Consider the following 16,094-nt stretch of genomic DNA (forward strand, 5'->3'; position numbering starts at 1 on the left):
ATCATTGTCAGACATCACAGGAGAGGGAAAACTTTTTGACACAGTGCCTATCCAGGCTTTGGACAGTGAGATTTCCATGGTAGCCAAAGAGGTAGGCAGTGAATCAGTGGGGCCAGCTGCACTACAGTAAGAAGGGGACTTGGAAGGACTGACCCAGGTCTTTTTGCCAAGGATGCATTGCTGCCTGTCCTGGCACAAACGGATCCAGCCTACCCACCAGAGTGTATGCTGGCTCCAAGGGGAGCCAGGGAGCTGGGACATTTTTCAACTTGTGAGTAAGCTTCCAGAGTCCACATGCCACTAGAGCCAGAACAAAAGGCAGGCCCAGTGGCAAAAATGTGAAGAGCAACAGATGTAACTCTTAGGACGGTATTCAACTAAAATTTACTCAGAAGAGACCCACTGAAATTAATACACCTAATGTAGTAATAGGGGATGTTGTTGGCACTGTGGGTTAAACCACAGAGCCTAGGACTTGCCGACCAGAAGGTCGGCGGTTCGAATCCCTGCAACGGGGTGAGCTCCCGTTGCTCGGTCCCTGCTCCTGCCCACTTAGCAGTTCGAAAGCATGTCAAAGTGCAAGTAGATAAATAGGTACCGCTCCGGCGGGAAGGTAAACGGCGTTTCCATGCGCTGCTCTGGTTCGCCAGAAGTGGCTTAGTCATGCTGGCCACATGACCTGGAAGCTGTATGCCGGTTCCTCGGCCAATAAAGCAAGATGAGCACCGCAGCCCCAGAGTCGGCCACGACTGGACCTAATGGTCAGGGGTCCCTTTACCTTTAATGTAGTAATGTTCTATACACACACTCCTCTATCCAGGCAAGGAAGTAGATAGAGAGTATCATAGTTCAAGGGTAGATGCCAGTCTGGCATAAGCACTTGAGAAGGATGTAGAAGAAGGCAGGTGAGGAGTATGGTCTGGTTAGAAAGGCCTGGACTATATTTGTCTTCTGGGCCTGCAGTTCCTAACTTTTGTTCTGCACTAAGAATTGTTAGGCTTATTTTTTACCATAAACTTAGGTCTAGCTTTCAGACATCTAGGTATCTGTGCATATAACAAAAGCACAAAGTACAACCACCTTTACTAACCTGGCGCCCTGTAGATGTCTGCTGGCTAGGTCTGATGGAAATTGTAGTCCAAAACATCTGGAGAACACTAGGTTGGCAAAGGCTGATGTACACCAATAATACTTGTTGGACTACTTTGTGAGTTGAGTGCAGTATTGCTTGCATCTCTGTATCTCTTGTCCTTGATACTGTCTTCTGTATTTGGTCAGTAACTAATTACAGTGGTAATGGGACGCGGGTGGCGCTGTGGGTAAAACCTCAGTGCCTAGGACTTGCCGATCGTATGGTCGGCGGTTCGAATCCCCGCGGCGGGGTGAGCTCCCGTCTTTCGGTCCCAGCTCCTGCCCACCTAGCAGTTCGAAAGCACCCCTAAGTGCAAGTAGATAAATAGGAACCGCTTTATAGCGGGAAGGTAAATGGCGTTTCCATGTGCTGCGCTGGTGCTGGCTCGCCAGCTGCAGCTTCGTCACGCTGGCCACGTGAGCCGGAAGTGTCTTCGGACAGCGCTGGCTCCCGGCCTCTTAAGTGAGATGAGCGCACAACCCTAGAGTCGGACACGACTGGCCCGTATGGGCAGGGGTTCCTTTACCTTTACTAATTACAGTGGTACCTTGGGTTACGAACTTAATTCGTTCCAGAGGTCCATTCTTAACCTGAAAATGTTCTTAACCTGAGGTAACACTTTAGCTAATGGGGCCTCCTGCTGCCGCCACACTGCCACCGTGTAATTTGTGTTCTCATCCTGGCACAAAGTTCTTAACCCGAGGTACGGCTTCCAGGTTAGTGGAGTCTGTAAGCCGAAGTGTTTGTAACCTAAGGTACAACTGTATTTAACAGGGAGCTAAGGGAGCTGACAGGGTGAGCTACAGGGACTCAAACCGCTTACTCCCTCAAGAAATTAGCCACAGCCAAAGAGTTCTTTAGTACTATCCTCTCCAATATTATTGCTATTTATTAATGATGATGATGATATGCACAGCAAAAGAGGCATTATCAAAGTCCTCCCCTTATGGACTTCAACTATGAGCTTTTTCCATTCTAAGTACATATGATGTACACTCATTTTCCTACACATGCTTTCATAGCTTAACCTTAACAAGGTTTACAGGGAAGTCTTGTGGCTTAATTGTCATGTTGGAAGTTTTACTGCTTGGTCTGCCCCCGGTTCACTCAGGAGCTTATTTGAATTCTGACTTGCTCCCAAGTAAGTATGCTTGGAATTGCAACCATAGTTTCATAGAGAGTAAAAAGTGATAATGGTGATGCATAAAACACTTAAAAAAAAATAAATTATTGAACAAGTTTAACAAATCAAATTATAAATCAATATAACCAAGTACAATTCCCCCTTTCCCCCCTCCCTCCCTCCCTCTCCCACCGTCCAAAGACTTCCCTCAGCTATCCTCTCTGATTTGTTTATACATGTTATTCTCTGCATGTTGTAAAATTGTACATATCATTACCTTATCTATCATATATTCTGCTAATAAATTTGTGGATGTTTATTCAAAATCTGCCAAAGAGTCCAAATCCTTTTGTTGTCTCTTTAGATAGTTTGTAAAAAGTTCCCATTTTTCCTTGAAGTCACTGTTGTCCTTCTCACATAGTTTATATGTTAACTTTGCCAACTCCACATAGCTCATCAGTTTTTCTTGCCATTGTTCTTTCATTGGGCTTTCCTCGTTCTTCCATCCTTGTGCTAACAAGACGCTGTTGTAGCATACATAAATAAGCTCTTTATTTTTCTTGGCAGGTCTTGTCCTAAAATCCCTAACAAAAATGCTTCTGTTTTTTTACAAATGTCATTTAAAACATTTTTTTCAATTCGTTATATATCATCTCCCCAATTTTTTTAACCTCTCTACATTCCCACCACGATACAAAGTACCTTCTTTTTCTTTACATTTCTAACATTTACTTGACCCAGTTTTGTACATTTTTGCCATTTTTACTGGTGTGATATACCATCTATACATCATTTTCATTTAGTTTTCATTCAAAAGAGAATAGTCTGTAAATTTCAAATCTGCCTTCCACAGCTTTTCCCAATCCTCAAATTGTATATTATGTCCTATATCTTGTGCCCATTTGATCATAACTGATTTGACCTCCTCGTCTTTTGTTTCCCATTCTAGCAGAATACCATATGCTTTCTTCAGCAGCTTCACTTCTTCTATAACCTCCTTTTGAAATCTAGAGATTGTATAGCTAAACCCCTTTTTGTTATCTTCCTTGTACATCTCATATAATTGCCTGTAATGCAGCCAACTCTGAAAATGGTCTTTGATTTCCTCATAATCTTTTAATTTCCATTTTCCTTCTTGATCTCTCAGTAAATCTCTATATGTAGGCCACTTCCCCTTTTTACCAAGTGGTTTGAGTAACGAAGCTTCAATTGGTGATAAACACCAAGGTGCTTTTTGTTTTATTAAATCTTTATACCTCTCCCGCATGATCTCCTGATTATATGATTGTAAAATCCTTTATGTACTTTCCCTTTCCCATACCATAAGTATGCATGCCATCCATATTTGTTATCATGACATTCCAAATCTAATGCTTCTTCCTTTTCCAGTTTTATCCAGTCCCTAATCCAGACCAAACATGCAGCCTCATAATACAATTTGACATCTGGGAGGGCAAAGCCTCCTCTTTCTTTTGTATCTGTAAGTATCTTATGTTTAATCCTTGGCCTTTTGCCCCCCAGACAAACTTGTAAATATCCTTTTGCCATCTTTTGAGGCAATCATCCTTAACCATTACTGGGACTGCTGGAAAAGAAAGAGCATTTTCGGCAACACATTCATTTTTATTGCTGCAATTCTTCCTAGTAGGGAAAGGTTCATTCTACTCCATATTTCTAAATTCCTTTTTATCTCGGACCATACTTTTTCATAATTGTCTTTATACACATTTATATTTCTTGCTGTTAACCATATCCCTAAACATTTTACTTTTTATGGATTTCTATCTCAATACTTTGCACCAAATCATTTTTCTCTTCTTTTAAATTTTTAACTAATAACTTGGTTTTATTTCTATTTAATTTGAATCCTGCCATTTCCCCAAGTTCTTGGATTTTCTCTATTACTCTAGGGAGAGAGTTTTTTGGATCTTCTATGGTAATTACTAGATCATCAGCGAAGGCTTTCAACTTAAATTCATTTTTTCCAGTTTTTATCCCTTTAATCTCTTTATTCGCTCTTATATTTCTTGCAAGTACTTCCAGAACCAGGATAAATAACGGTGATAGCGGGCACCCTTGCCTAGTTCCTTTTTGTATTTTACATTCATTCGTTATCACCTGATTTACAATTAATTTAATTAAGAGAAAGTATAAAAAGAACTTCAAAGAAGATGAGGAGGCATAGAGAAGAGTAATCAAGAAAAAGATAAAAGATGAGAAAAGAAAGTGAAGTAATAGATGCCTGTGGAGAGAGATGTTATAACTGTAATGATCTAGAGTTGCCAAGACTTCTGCTCTGCAGGATTCTGAGCTGGATTTGGTATGTAGGTGTGTGTGTATGGTTTTTTTGGGGGGGAGGGCTGCATCTATAAGTATATCTTGGTGGTGTTGGACAGGAAGAGGCCTCAGGAATTTCAGTCACATTGTTCCTGTTTTTGATGAAGAACTGGCTTTGGTGTAAATACTTTGTGGCTTAGCTGGTTTGTGGAATGCACTGCTGTTTTAGATACACATATCCAGGAATGACCTCTAGCACCACCTTTAAAATTAAACTTATTATGGATTTTAAAGTTAGAATAGGTAGCATAAAATAAAAATACCAGCAATGCCAATTCAGAGCTAATAACATAGATAACTAATAACACAGAGCTAATAACGCTGCAGATTTGTAATCTTGTGATTAAGAAAAAGGCAGCGCCACAGGCACATTCTTTTCCTTAATATTATAATATATATTTGCTTGCACTGCAGTATACGTTATTCATATATCCAGCAAGGAACTTAAAAATATATATAGTAAGAAAGAAAACCAAATTACTAGCGTGTGCCTGCTTTTTAATACCAACAATAACGTGGAAGCAAAAGTGGTTTGAAATTAAGCTTAAAAAAATAGTTTAGAGAATGTTCTCTAACACCTGGATTTCTTAGAAGGAAATATTCCTTTGATGAGTCTCCATAAAACCCAGGGCGCTTTATTAGGTCATTGCAGAGACTCTCTACTCGCAGGCAATTTAACTCCTTGAACTTTGCTCTGCAATTATTTGGCTGTTTGCAAAGAACCTCCTCGCTTTCCCCGAGCCCTCCATCGAAAGAGGGAATGGGGTGGCGAAGGCATGGCAATATATAAATATGGGCATTACTTTTGCCCTGCCCTTGAAGCCGAGTCTAAAGAAAGAGGAGGAAGGAAACGAAAGCAAGGCAACGCAATGCCGCCCGTAAATATTGCGCCTCAGGAGACGGCGGGGCCACATTGACGAAGGGAGCACAAAGGCGAGCGCCTCAGAGCCTCGCGCTTCCGCTGTGTAGCCGGGAGGAGGAGAGCGGGAGAAGGTGGAGTTGGCGCCGGGACTTGGCTCCGCTCCCACCCAACCCTCGCCCTCGCCTCTTCCCTCCCTCAGCGACTCAGGAGCGTCTGCGCCGTTGAACTCTAGCTGCCCGCGCGCTATAAAGTTAAGGGCCGAGCCGAGGGCGAGCACTCCGCTCGGCTGAGGGGCGGAAGCGGCGAGCTTTTCCCGCTCTTTCCAGCCCTCTTTTTCCAGCCGCCTCCCTTTGGAGCCATGGCGTGCGTGGAAAGATGCCGCTGCTGCACGGGCAGCCGGCGGCAGAGCAGCATCCTCTACAATATCCTGAAAAGCGAGGAGCAGCGGCAGCAGCAGCGGCGGCAGGCGGGAAGCGAGCAGCCGCCTCCTCCTCCACCGCCGCCGCCGCCTCCTCCACCGCTTAGTCCGGGCGGGCACGCGGCGTGTCCCGGCTGCTCGTGCGGCTCGCAGAAGCGCGTGGCTCTGCAGAGCCCGCAGGTGGCGTGCAAGGCGGCTTCGGCGGTGCTGGTGAAGACGCTGCGCTTCGTCAAGAACGTGCCCAGCTTCCAGGAGCTGCCCCTGGACGAGCAGCTGGTGCTGGTGCGCAGCTCCTGGGCTCCGCTGCTGGTGCTGGGGCTGGCCCAGGACCGCGTGCACTTCGAGACGGTGGAGACCACCGAGCCCAGCATGCTGCAAAGGATCTTGACCGAGAAGCGGGCCGAAGAGCAGAGGCAGCAGCAGCAGCAGCAGCTCCAGCACCGGCAACGGCGGCAGCCGCAGCACCATTTCCTGCTGCTGCACAAGACCCAGGAGAAGCTGGCGGCGGCGACCTGTGGCAGCAGCAGCAGTAGTAGCAGTAACAGCGGCAGCCCGAAGCTCCCGTCGGCAGAGGAGATCGAAGCCATCCAAAGCTTCCTGGGCAAGTGCTGGAGCCTGGACATTACCACCAAGGAGTACGCCTACCTCAAGGGGACGGTGCTCTTCAATCCGGGTAAGCGCGGGGAATTTGGCGGGAAAGAAGCGCGGGGAGTTGGGGGCGAGACATGGGTCACGGTTAGCTTCTTTTCCCACCATCCGCACTACCATGTTAGCACAAGGCACCACCTGTTGGATTTCTTCAGCTGGTTTCCTCCTGCCAAGTAGCTACGAATAGCACAGAAGCTCTGTTTAAAAAGCCTGGGGGTTTTTTTTGGGGGGGGGGGGAGGAATAGGTGTCGTGGTAGTTGGTCCTGCCTTCTTGAGCCTTTACTAAGAAAGTAAATGCCTTGCTTGAACATAACCTCAGAAGGTGAATTAGTGTGATGGCAACTCAAGTTTTGTTTTGCTGAGACTCTGGAAAGTCTTAGAGCAGTGGTTCCCAACATTTTTTTGGGCCATACTCCACCTAAGCATTCCCCCCCCCCCCGGACATATAATTCTTACTATTCAAAAAGAACTCCAATTCAAGTGGAGGAAGACTAAAAGGCCATTAACTGTTAATAACTTGTTCTTGAATTGGTTCCCTTAAAAATCAAATTGCCCCTCTCCTCCGCGTTGGGAACCGTGGTCTTCAAGGGTTTTCATTGCGCCAGCGACAGGCAGACTTGACAAGAAAGGGGAAAGCTCAGAACTCTCTCTACCTGTTCTGCTCAGGGAAATTTCCCCTCCCCTAAATATGGGCTATGTAATATCCTCGGTGAGTAACAAAAGTGCAATAAAGCATACTAGTAGGCTCGGCTTTTGGGGGAGAGAGAATAAAAACAGTTTCCATGTGCTCTTTTGGTTTCCTGTTGCTTAGCCTGGCAGAACAGCATCCAGTTTTATGTTCAGAAAAACAGACTGTACATGGAGCTCCCCCCCCCCCCCGATAAACCTGTTTAATCCTGGGCTGCAAAGCTAAGAATATCTTCATTTTGTCATCTTTCTCTCCTTCAGAATTTCTTATAAAACAGGGATTCTGAAAGACCCTTGTGAGCAAAGTTTTTCTTGTGCTCTAGAAACTCCCTGTGCTCTGATCAAGTACTGTGGTGTTTAAGGGTAGATGGTGTTTTATTGTGTATTAAATATATAGATTCACTTAGGGACTGGATGATTGTACTGAATTGTAAGGAAACATGTTCAAGTACCTCATTTTGAAACATTCTAAAAAGTTATTTTCAGGGGAAATTGCTACTTTGACCATTAAACTAACACATCTAGTGGATACTAATAATTAACATGTAATAAATAAATAGCAATGTAGAAGAAAGGAGAAAGAAGGAAATTATTGGTAATTATAAAAGGGTCAAATGAATTAAGCACATTTTAAAAATGGTTTAAGAAGTCAGAACCAGAGATGCTGCCTTAAGGCATTAGAAAATATTTACATTACATTCAGAGCTTTTTTATTTGCATTGTAGAACCTTGGAAGTATGGCTGTCTGCAGTGCACATTTTAATATGAATGATACTGGCTGTCAACAGGTTGTGGGCAAGCCTTCTTTTCTCTTTTGCTCTCTCCCTGCCATGCTATCTTTGTCAATTTGTGAACATTTTTATTTCTAAAAGCAGATTGGTGAGTTTTATAACTGATAGGTTTAGACATATTTGTTAGAGAAGTTAATAAATTTTGTAGAAAGTGTCATTTGTTCTTGGTAGTGGGTGGGCGTGTCCTCTGTTCCCTGAAATGAGCACGAAAAATTCCATTTTGTAAAAAGAAATAGAGTTGTACACTTCAAAACACATGCTTCATGTATTGTGTTTATATTCTTATAGTGGTATGATGACTATCAGACTTGTCTTGCTACTAAAAGTTCAGTGAAGTACTTGTTTGTTCTCCGTTAATTCTGATTACTTTCCAGCCATTTTGCACAATGGAGTAAGTCACTTCCAATTGTGTATATTGCAGATAAAAAGGTATTATGAAGAGAGGACTTAATGTTCATGTGTTTTCTTTTTACCCTTCTAGATCTGCCTGGGCTGCAGTGTGTACAGTACATCCAGGGACTGCAGCAAGAAGCACAGCAAGCCCTAAATGAACATGTCAGAATGATTCACAGAGGGGACCAGACTAGATTTGCCAAACTGAATGCAGCTCTGTCTATGCTCGGATCTATTAATGCTAATGTTATTTCCGAACTTTTCTTTAGGCCTATCATTGGAACAGTGAATATGGATGACATGCTGTTGGAGATGCTTTGTGCAAAATTATGAAGCCATGTGTGAATTATAACTACATAATAGAGCAATCCAACATGAAATGTCCCACAACAGAGTAGTGTAAAGTATTGTAAAATAAACTAACTTATTGTTTTTACATAGATAGTATTTTTGTATTCAGTAATAAAATATTATTTGAGTGCTCTTAGCTTTTATTAAATACTCATACCTTGAAAAGTTCCAGCAACATATTGCAGCCCTTAAAAAAAAAGAAAGAACTGTGTAATCCAATGCATCTTACTTCTAAGTAAGCCCCATTGTGTTCAGTGGAGCCTACTCTGGGCAAGTGTGCATAGGATTTAAGCCACAAAGTGCAACTATACATGTTTACTGGAACTAAGTCCCACTATATAGTCAGTGGAACTTATTCCCAGGTAAGTGTGCATAGGATTTCAGTTTAGTTTCCAAAGCAGAGTGAATTTTCTTTGGTATATCTTTAACTGAAACTTAGACAGATCTGTGTATTGTGTTCAAAATAGGAAGTCTCTCTTTTCCGTTATGTCATTCATTGTTATGATCCTATATTCTTGGAACGCATGCAAGACCAAATATGGTGTAATGTTCTACCTTTTCATATTTATCCTGACAAGTTATTTCATAATTTTTTTACTTAAGGGACTTTGGATAGACTTTATTATATCAGGAGAAGTTGGAATCCCTATAGCAGTGTTTGGATCAGGTCAAGGGGTGAAGAAGATTGTTTTCACTACACAAGTTATTTTAAAATCATACTGTTTGCATTTATGTAGACTGCAAAAAAGCCTGATATGTAAGTGTTGGCTGCAAGAGATTCAATACCATGTGTATTTGAAGCTGGAAGCAACTCTATCCTGTAAACACAGTAAATTGTAACAAAGTTGTAAGAATTGTAAATTAATGCAAACAATTTATTTTTTTCTTGCATGTTGTCTACATAGGCTGAGTCATTTATCATAAACTTGTGGACAAAAGCATCCTTGAAATCAGTGGCGTTAATCTAAAAGTTGAATCATTGTTGCAAGGATTAGAATATTTATGCACTTCTCTTATTTTGTCTTAAAAACATCACATGCTGTTTCTGTTTGCAAACAAAATTCCTTAATTCTATGTCAGTTTACATGGTGCAGTCACCTTCCAACACAAAGCTTGATCATATACCGGTAATTGGTGAACCTTTTTCCAGGTTTCCAAACTACATTTGTACTTCCTATAAATACACCAGAGTAAAGTCACTATAAGCTAGATGCAGTAATTAATGGATAGGGAACATATAATGCATTAAAAATACTGCTATAGTTATGTCACATGATTTATTGTTGTAAATAATGGGACAGTGAGAGAGCTGAGAAGTTGTGCATCTTCTTCACTCAGGGTGAAGAAAATTCACAACATTAAATTTAAAACCTTACATTAATGGACAAGTGTCATTTTCAATATTGTTAACACCACATAGATACATGCTGCATATTGCTGTTCTGTGCTGCATCCAAATCTACTGAGTGGTTTTAGAAAAGGACTAAAGTTTCTGTTTGGAACAGAAAGGAAGAAAGAGAATGCAAAATGACTAAATTTTGTAACTAGGTACATTTGTGTAGGTGTGATAATAATAGAAAACCACTGGAATATGTACTGCAGACCTGCAAAATATGTGACTCCTGAAACCAAATGCTCTCCATCAGCCATGGGTGTGTAACATGCAACCAGGGAAATAAAATGTTTGCTGACAGCTTGAGATCGGGGTGATTGAGCACGAGGAAGACTGATAAATATCTCACAAGTTTGACAGGCATTGATGAAAGTTTTTTTAATTGCATACAAATGCACAAAGGTTAGGTAGATGTCCCTGTAATGAACATATGTTTTCTTATTAAATTTAGGGTTAGGGTCTAACTCTGGATTTGTGTAGGGTTTACTCCTTAGCCTTTTCTTTTCCCAAAGACATCTCTCAAGGCAGCAGAGGTTTAGGAACAGTTTTCTTCTAGATGGGCTACTTTCCCAGGTTGATAAGACCCATCTGCCCCATATTATGTTGCTGTTAATTAGACATCCTGAAACCTGGACAAAGTTCCTCCCAGCTAGCACATAGAACACTGTAATTAATATGCATATGTTGATAACTTGCTCTTATAATTTACCATTCCAGCAAGAAAGTGGCATGCAACATTTTTTAATACAATAAATAGGAATTATAACCCTGGCAATGGTGGGTTACAAAGGGGGAGACGGGGAGACACATTCACCTCTGTCCTATAACAGAAGCTAATGAGTATAAGCTGACTTACACACAGATTGGGACCCTATACACACTTATCTGGAAGTCTGAAATATATTGAGCTTACTCTGGAATAGACACATGGGTTTGTACTGTCGGCTACTCTGTGAAACTGGAATCTGCACACAGTAGGGTAGTGCTCTATGCCTCTAGCAAACAGAGTTGTGTTCATGGTTCCTGATGCTGGGCTATGAACCATACATGCAGCATATGGTCCCTGCAAATTGACATGATATTCAATATACACTTTTCTCATTAGTGCTATAAACATCTTGCAGTGCAGATGCCTCTGTACGGTTGGCTGCAATCCAAACAGGTATGCTCAAGGGCTTGGATATTACCTTTTTCCCTTTGAATGGCAGAGCCCATATATCACAAACTATTGCAGTTGGTGTGTGCACGCGTAGGCTGTTAAAGAAACTCAAGCCCAAACTTGCCATGGATACAGTACAGGGCACTCGTCATGTGGTTCTTTTCATCTTGGCCCTAGATGAATTCAATTATCTCTGGGCTGAGTCCATTGTCTCATGAAGCTCTGGTATAAAAGATACAATGCACTACAGTAATACCATTATTAAATATAAAATACACTCTACGCTCAAATCTAACAAATAGTAGAAATCCATGCAGCTTGTAACAAAAGGTCACTTTAAAATCTAATTCTTACTAAAGCAAGATTAATGCAATACAGCACATAGTTTGTCTTTTAAAATAGTAACACTTCCCTCCCTTGTTGCAGTCCTCATGAAAGTTCCCCTGACCCATGCTGCAATTAGCTATGGGTTCTGGGTGAGAGGAAAGCACCCATTGACTAATTTGTTTGGCTTGAAAGGAATATAAGTACAGTACAGTGGTACCTCAGGTTACATACACTTCAGGTTACATATGCTTCAGTTACAGACTCCGCTAACCCAGAAATAGTGCTTCAGGTTAAGAACTTTGCTTCAGGATGAGAACAGAAACCGTGCTCCGGCAGCATGGCAGCAGCAGGAGGCCCCATTAGCTAAAGTGGTGCTTCAGGTTAAGAACAGTTTCAGGTTAAGAACAGACCTCCGGAACGAATTAAGTACTTAACCCGAGGTACCACTAATTTCTTTCCCTGCATGCTAGGAGCCTTATGAAAATTGGCTCCATCTTCATTAAATAAGCAAAAACTACGGATGTGATTGCCAACTATGCATTTAGCATCACATGTAGTAAGGCTGTTACTTATGAAAATTATGTGACAACTAGCTTGGGGGAACTCCAACACCCCCCTCACCAAACCACTAAGCTACCTCATGCATGGAGACTGTTGAAAAATGGGACAGATGCTATGCTAACAGAATCCCTATCCTGTTCTAAGCACCTACCGTAATTTCAGAAAACCACACTCACAACATGGCACAAGGTGAATAGACTGCTCAGGGCAATAGAATCCTGGTAGACCACCATGCCATGCCTACATCCCTCAGACTGATCCAGCTTCTGCCCATAAAAACCAAGTGGACATAACTTAGACCAATTTACCACACACAGACAGACTTCATTCACTCTCTGTGACATGCGCCAAGTAAGCATGTTCATAAATTGCTAGCAGTTTCAAATAAACTCCAGTTGATTTTTAAAAACACTACAATCAGACCAGATGCTACTTGTAAATAATACCGGTAATTAGAGAAAGTCCAGGGAGCTTCCTCAAATGATGTGTTATTAAAAATGCCAGATTGTACAAACAGCTAACTCACCCAGAAATGCTACCAGTGCAACCCAGTGCTAGGCATGTATACTCAGAAGCAAGTCCACGGAATTCAATGGAATTTATTTCTAGGTAAGTATGTTTAAGATTGCAGCCTTCATGTATAATTCCAAACAACATATAAAGCATCCCATAAAACTAATTGTGTAAAAGGATGACATAGAGAGGTTTGGAAAAATAACCCTGCCCAAGGACAGATGTACTTTTCTCTAACATCAGTTCTGAAATGTCAAAACAGAAATGCCTGGGATTTCTGATAAGTAAACCCTGCTTCCTTCTGATTCATTCTGGCTCCTTTTCAATTCTTTCCAGTTTCTGTCTCCCACACTGTCTTCTGACTCATGAACTCAAATTCTGAAAGCTATGGCCTCTAATTTCCCACCAAATAATGTGGGAAAGGTCCTATACATCAGAGATGGCTAACCCTTGGGCCAGCCCTCTGGGGTTCACATGCTAGCAGCCTGTGAGAACAGAATGCTGCCCAGCATTTGATCTGATCTAGCAGCGTTCTTATGATGGCAGTGGCAGTAATCGCCCCACTTGGTACTTTTTTTCACAACACTGAGATACAGAGTGGCTAGTGCTATGTTGCTTTCAGCACCCCCAGCCATCCCTGCCATTGCTGCCAGCCTCTGCACAACATCTGGTAAGCAGGGGCGGGGTCTACCAGGGTGGTACTGGATGATGGCATGAGGCGATACTTTGGCCACTGTGGTACTGTGTCTTCATACTCTTAGCATCTATACTTTGGTAGACACCTTTTATTAGGTGTATACTGACAAATGTTGATTTCTAAATAGTGTTTCCAGAGTACATTTTAGGCCTTTCAAGCTAAAGGTAACATCTTCACATGTTATTTAACAATCCTAGCCTCTATAGCCTTTGTTAGAAAACAGCTGTTGTACATTCTTCCAAACAGTGGCTGTCAAGGTTGAAACGAACATAATACCAGTGTCCTCCTTTTCTAATCACAAAGTTATTCACAGTAGAAGCTTGACATTTTTTCCTGTAAATAAATTTGAGATAGTTAAAAAGGGGAGTAATTTTTATTGAAAAGGCTTTTTGTGTCTTGCCATCTGCTTAAAAAAAATAAACAAAGTAGCTTATATGTTCAGGAAGCTTTTTCATTGGCTTTCAGATTTCTGTTAAACCTATGAGATGTAGATCTGTTAACATATATTAAATGCCGAATAATGTAGTTTCAAATATGATCCCCAAGGCCTTGCTGTGATTTTACAATAGCTATATAACTAAGAAGCACCACATAGTAACTAAAACATGAATAAAACTGCACCAATTATTCTGTGCATCTGAGGATGGGAGTACTTCATCTAGTGGATATTCTTGGTATTGCAGTTAATGTTTTAACATTTTTCAAGAAACCTCATGTGAAAAATGCTTACATTTAACATGCCACCCAAAGCGATAGGTGGTAATTGGAGAAATATATTTGTTGCAGAAAAATTACACTGTAGATTACACATTATCCTATTATAAAAATTCATATGGAAGTAAAATATAAAATGGATTAGTTATGAGAATAGCTACCAGGTACTGTCCTTACAGAACATGACAATTCTTAAAAATAAACAGCAAGGTAAACAAACTCTTTCTTACATGGTTTTTTAACATTAATTCATCCAAGTGAGATTTTGAGTTCTGCCAAACTCCTGGAGAATAAATCTTCATGCCACAAAGTATATGTAGAGGCACATCCTGGTACACACATAATTTGGCTGTTGTTTGTGTGTCTGAGACAAAAGCACCATAAAGCTGAATGGAGCTCATAAACACCCCCACCCCCGCTACCTTACAATACTGTGTCTTTATTATTTAAATCATAAATAAGAACACAGAGGGCCCCCTGAACCTAAGCACTTTGGTAGCAGCTGTCAGAGTTGAGAAATGGATAGCAGGTTTGAGATGAGATGGGAACTGGGAGCCCTGGGACAAGCCAGTAGTCAGGAATGAAGAGGAACTAAGAACCAAAGGACAAACCAGGAAGCAGGAGCAAGCCAGAAGTTAGGCCTGAAAAGCAACCAAAGAACACACCAGAGAACAACTTTGTTGCTCAAGGAAGGATCAACTGCAATCCTCTTGTACTACTTCCAGTCTAGGAGGAACCAGTGGCCAACTGGTGTGGACAGGATCAGTCCAGGACTTGAGAAGCTCCCACCTGAAGTTGTTGTTGCTATTATTATTACATTTATTATCTGTCCTTCACCAGGTCACAGAACTTAGTGGTTTATCACATGGGACAGCTGTCCACAGACCGCAGCAGCTCCTGACAAAAGCAATGCAGTGTTGACAGTGACAAGCAACATCTGCACTCACATGCAACACACAAGCAAGTTTATTATCTATTTAATAATAATAATGATTCTCCAGCATACTGCAGGGTTCATTCTTTCTGCTACCCCATCCCATTTTGGTTCCTTCTTCCATTCTGGTGCCCAGTACACTTTACTAAATAGGAGGCATGATGATGAGGGCAAGGTAGAATTTTGTTTGTGTAATCAAATGACAGTGATATGGAAAGTATTTATGAGCAACTAGTACATCTAGTCACTAGTACGTATTAGCAACTGGTCTTCCTTTGCATTGTTGCTCGTGTCTACAGCATTTTACTTTTGTGCTTTCTCCAATAAGTATGCATTCCTAGGGAATTTTGTGCTTTCTCCAATAAGTATGCATTCCTAGGGAATTTAAACAGAGAAAAAAAGAATGTACCTCTTATTTAATTCATGCTGTTTTCTGACACAACATTCAATCCTCTTCTGCAATGTGTGTCAAGTGGACTTCAGGCTCCTGGATCACAAATGCTTTTCAAAAACCAAGGGACAAATAAAAAGAAAAGATTTATTTAGAAGAAAAAACTGTAACTCCTGCAGTACTGCAAATAAATCCTAAGCAGACTGCAAAGAGCTCCACAGGTATTTCTTCAAACTGCTGGCCTAACTAGGTGTTAAAGGGGACCCACAGCTGCCACTAACTCAAAATGTCCCTTCATGTGCTTCAGTAATGTCTAGAAAAGTGTCACATGTAGCACATCACATCCACACACACACACTACACAGACACACACATATATATAGTATAGTAGTGTGTATATATATATATGTGTGTGTGTGTGTGTGTGTGTATATATATATATATATATATATCCACACACTATACATACACACACACACACACGTACACCCAAAGAACTGTTAAAGCACATGACTTTTCTCAAAGAATCATGAGAACTGTAGTTTGTGGGAACTGTAGCTTGGTGAGGGTGAAACTAGTCCCTAGGTTCTGGGATGGGGGAATCATGGGCCAACAGAAATTGCAGCAGGCTGCAACAGTCAAACACTTAATTGTGGCTGTGTT

The 16,094-nt window shown here is 41.4% G+C and overlaps 1 protein-coding gene across 1 annotated transcript; it reads left to right on the forward strand.

Annotated features, from left to right (window-relative positions):
• Positions 1-5,095: 5,095 nt before the first annotated feature.
• Positions 5,096-9,683, forward strand: NR0B1 (nuclear receptor subfamily 0 group B member 1). Its single transcript, XM_081859948.1, has 2 exons — positions 5,096-6,545; positions 8,480-9,683. Exons 1-2 carry the CDS (start codon positions 5,813-5,815, stop codon positions 8,722-8,724), a joined length of 978 nt encoding a protein of 325 aa, XP_081716074.1. The 5' UTR covers positions 5,096-5,812; the 3' UTR covers positions 8,725-9,683.
• The last annotated feature ends 6,411 nt before the right edge of the window (positions 9,684-16,094 follow it).

The sequence above is a fragment of the Podarcis erhardii genome, assembly GCF_964252035.2.
Source record: "Podarcis erhardii genome assembly, chromosome: 4".
NCBI classification, from domain to species: Eukaryota; Metazoa; Chordata; class Lepidosauria; order Squamata; family Lacertidae; genus Podarcis; species Podarcis erhardii.

What these genes read in the sequence shown, in the direction of transcription:
- NR0B1 (XM_081859948.1), top strand. Translation starts at nt 5,813, where the DNA reads ATGGCGTGCGTGGAAAGATGCCGCTGCTGCACGGGCAGCCGGCGGCAG. An exon ending in GACGGTGCTCTTCAATCCGG is followed by an intron (nt 6,546 to 8,479) that starts GTAAGCGCGGGG and finishes TTACCCTTCTAG; the next exon opens with ATCTGCCTGGGCTGCAGTGT.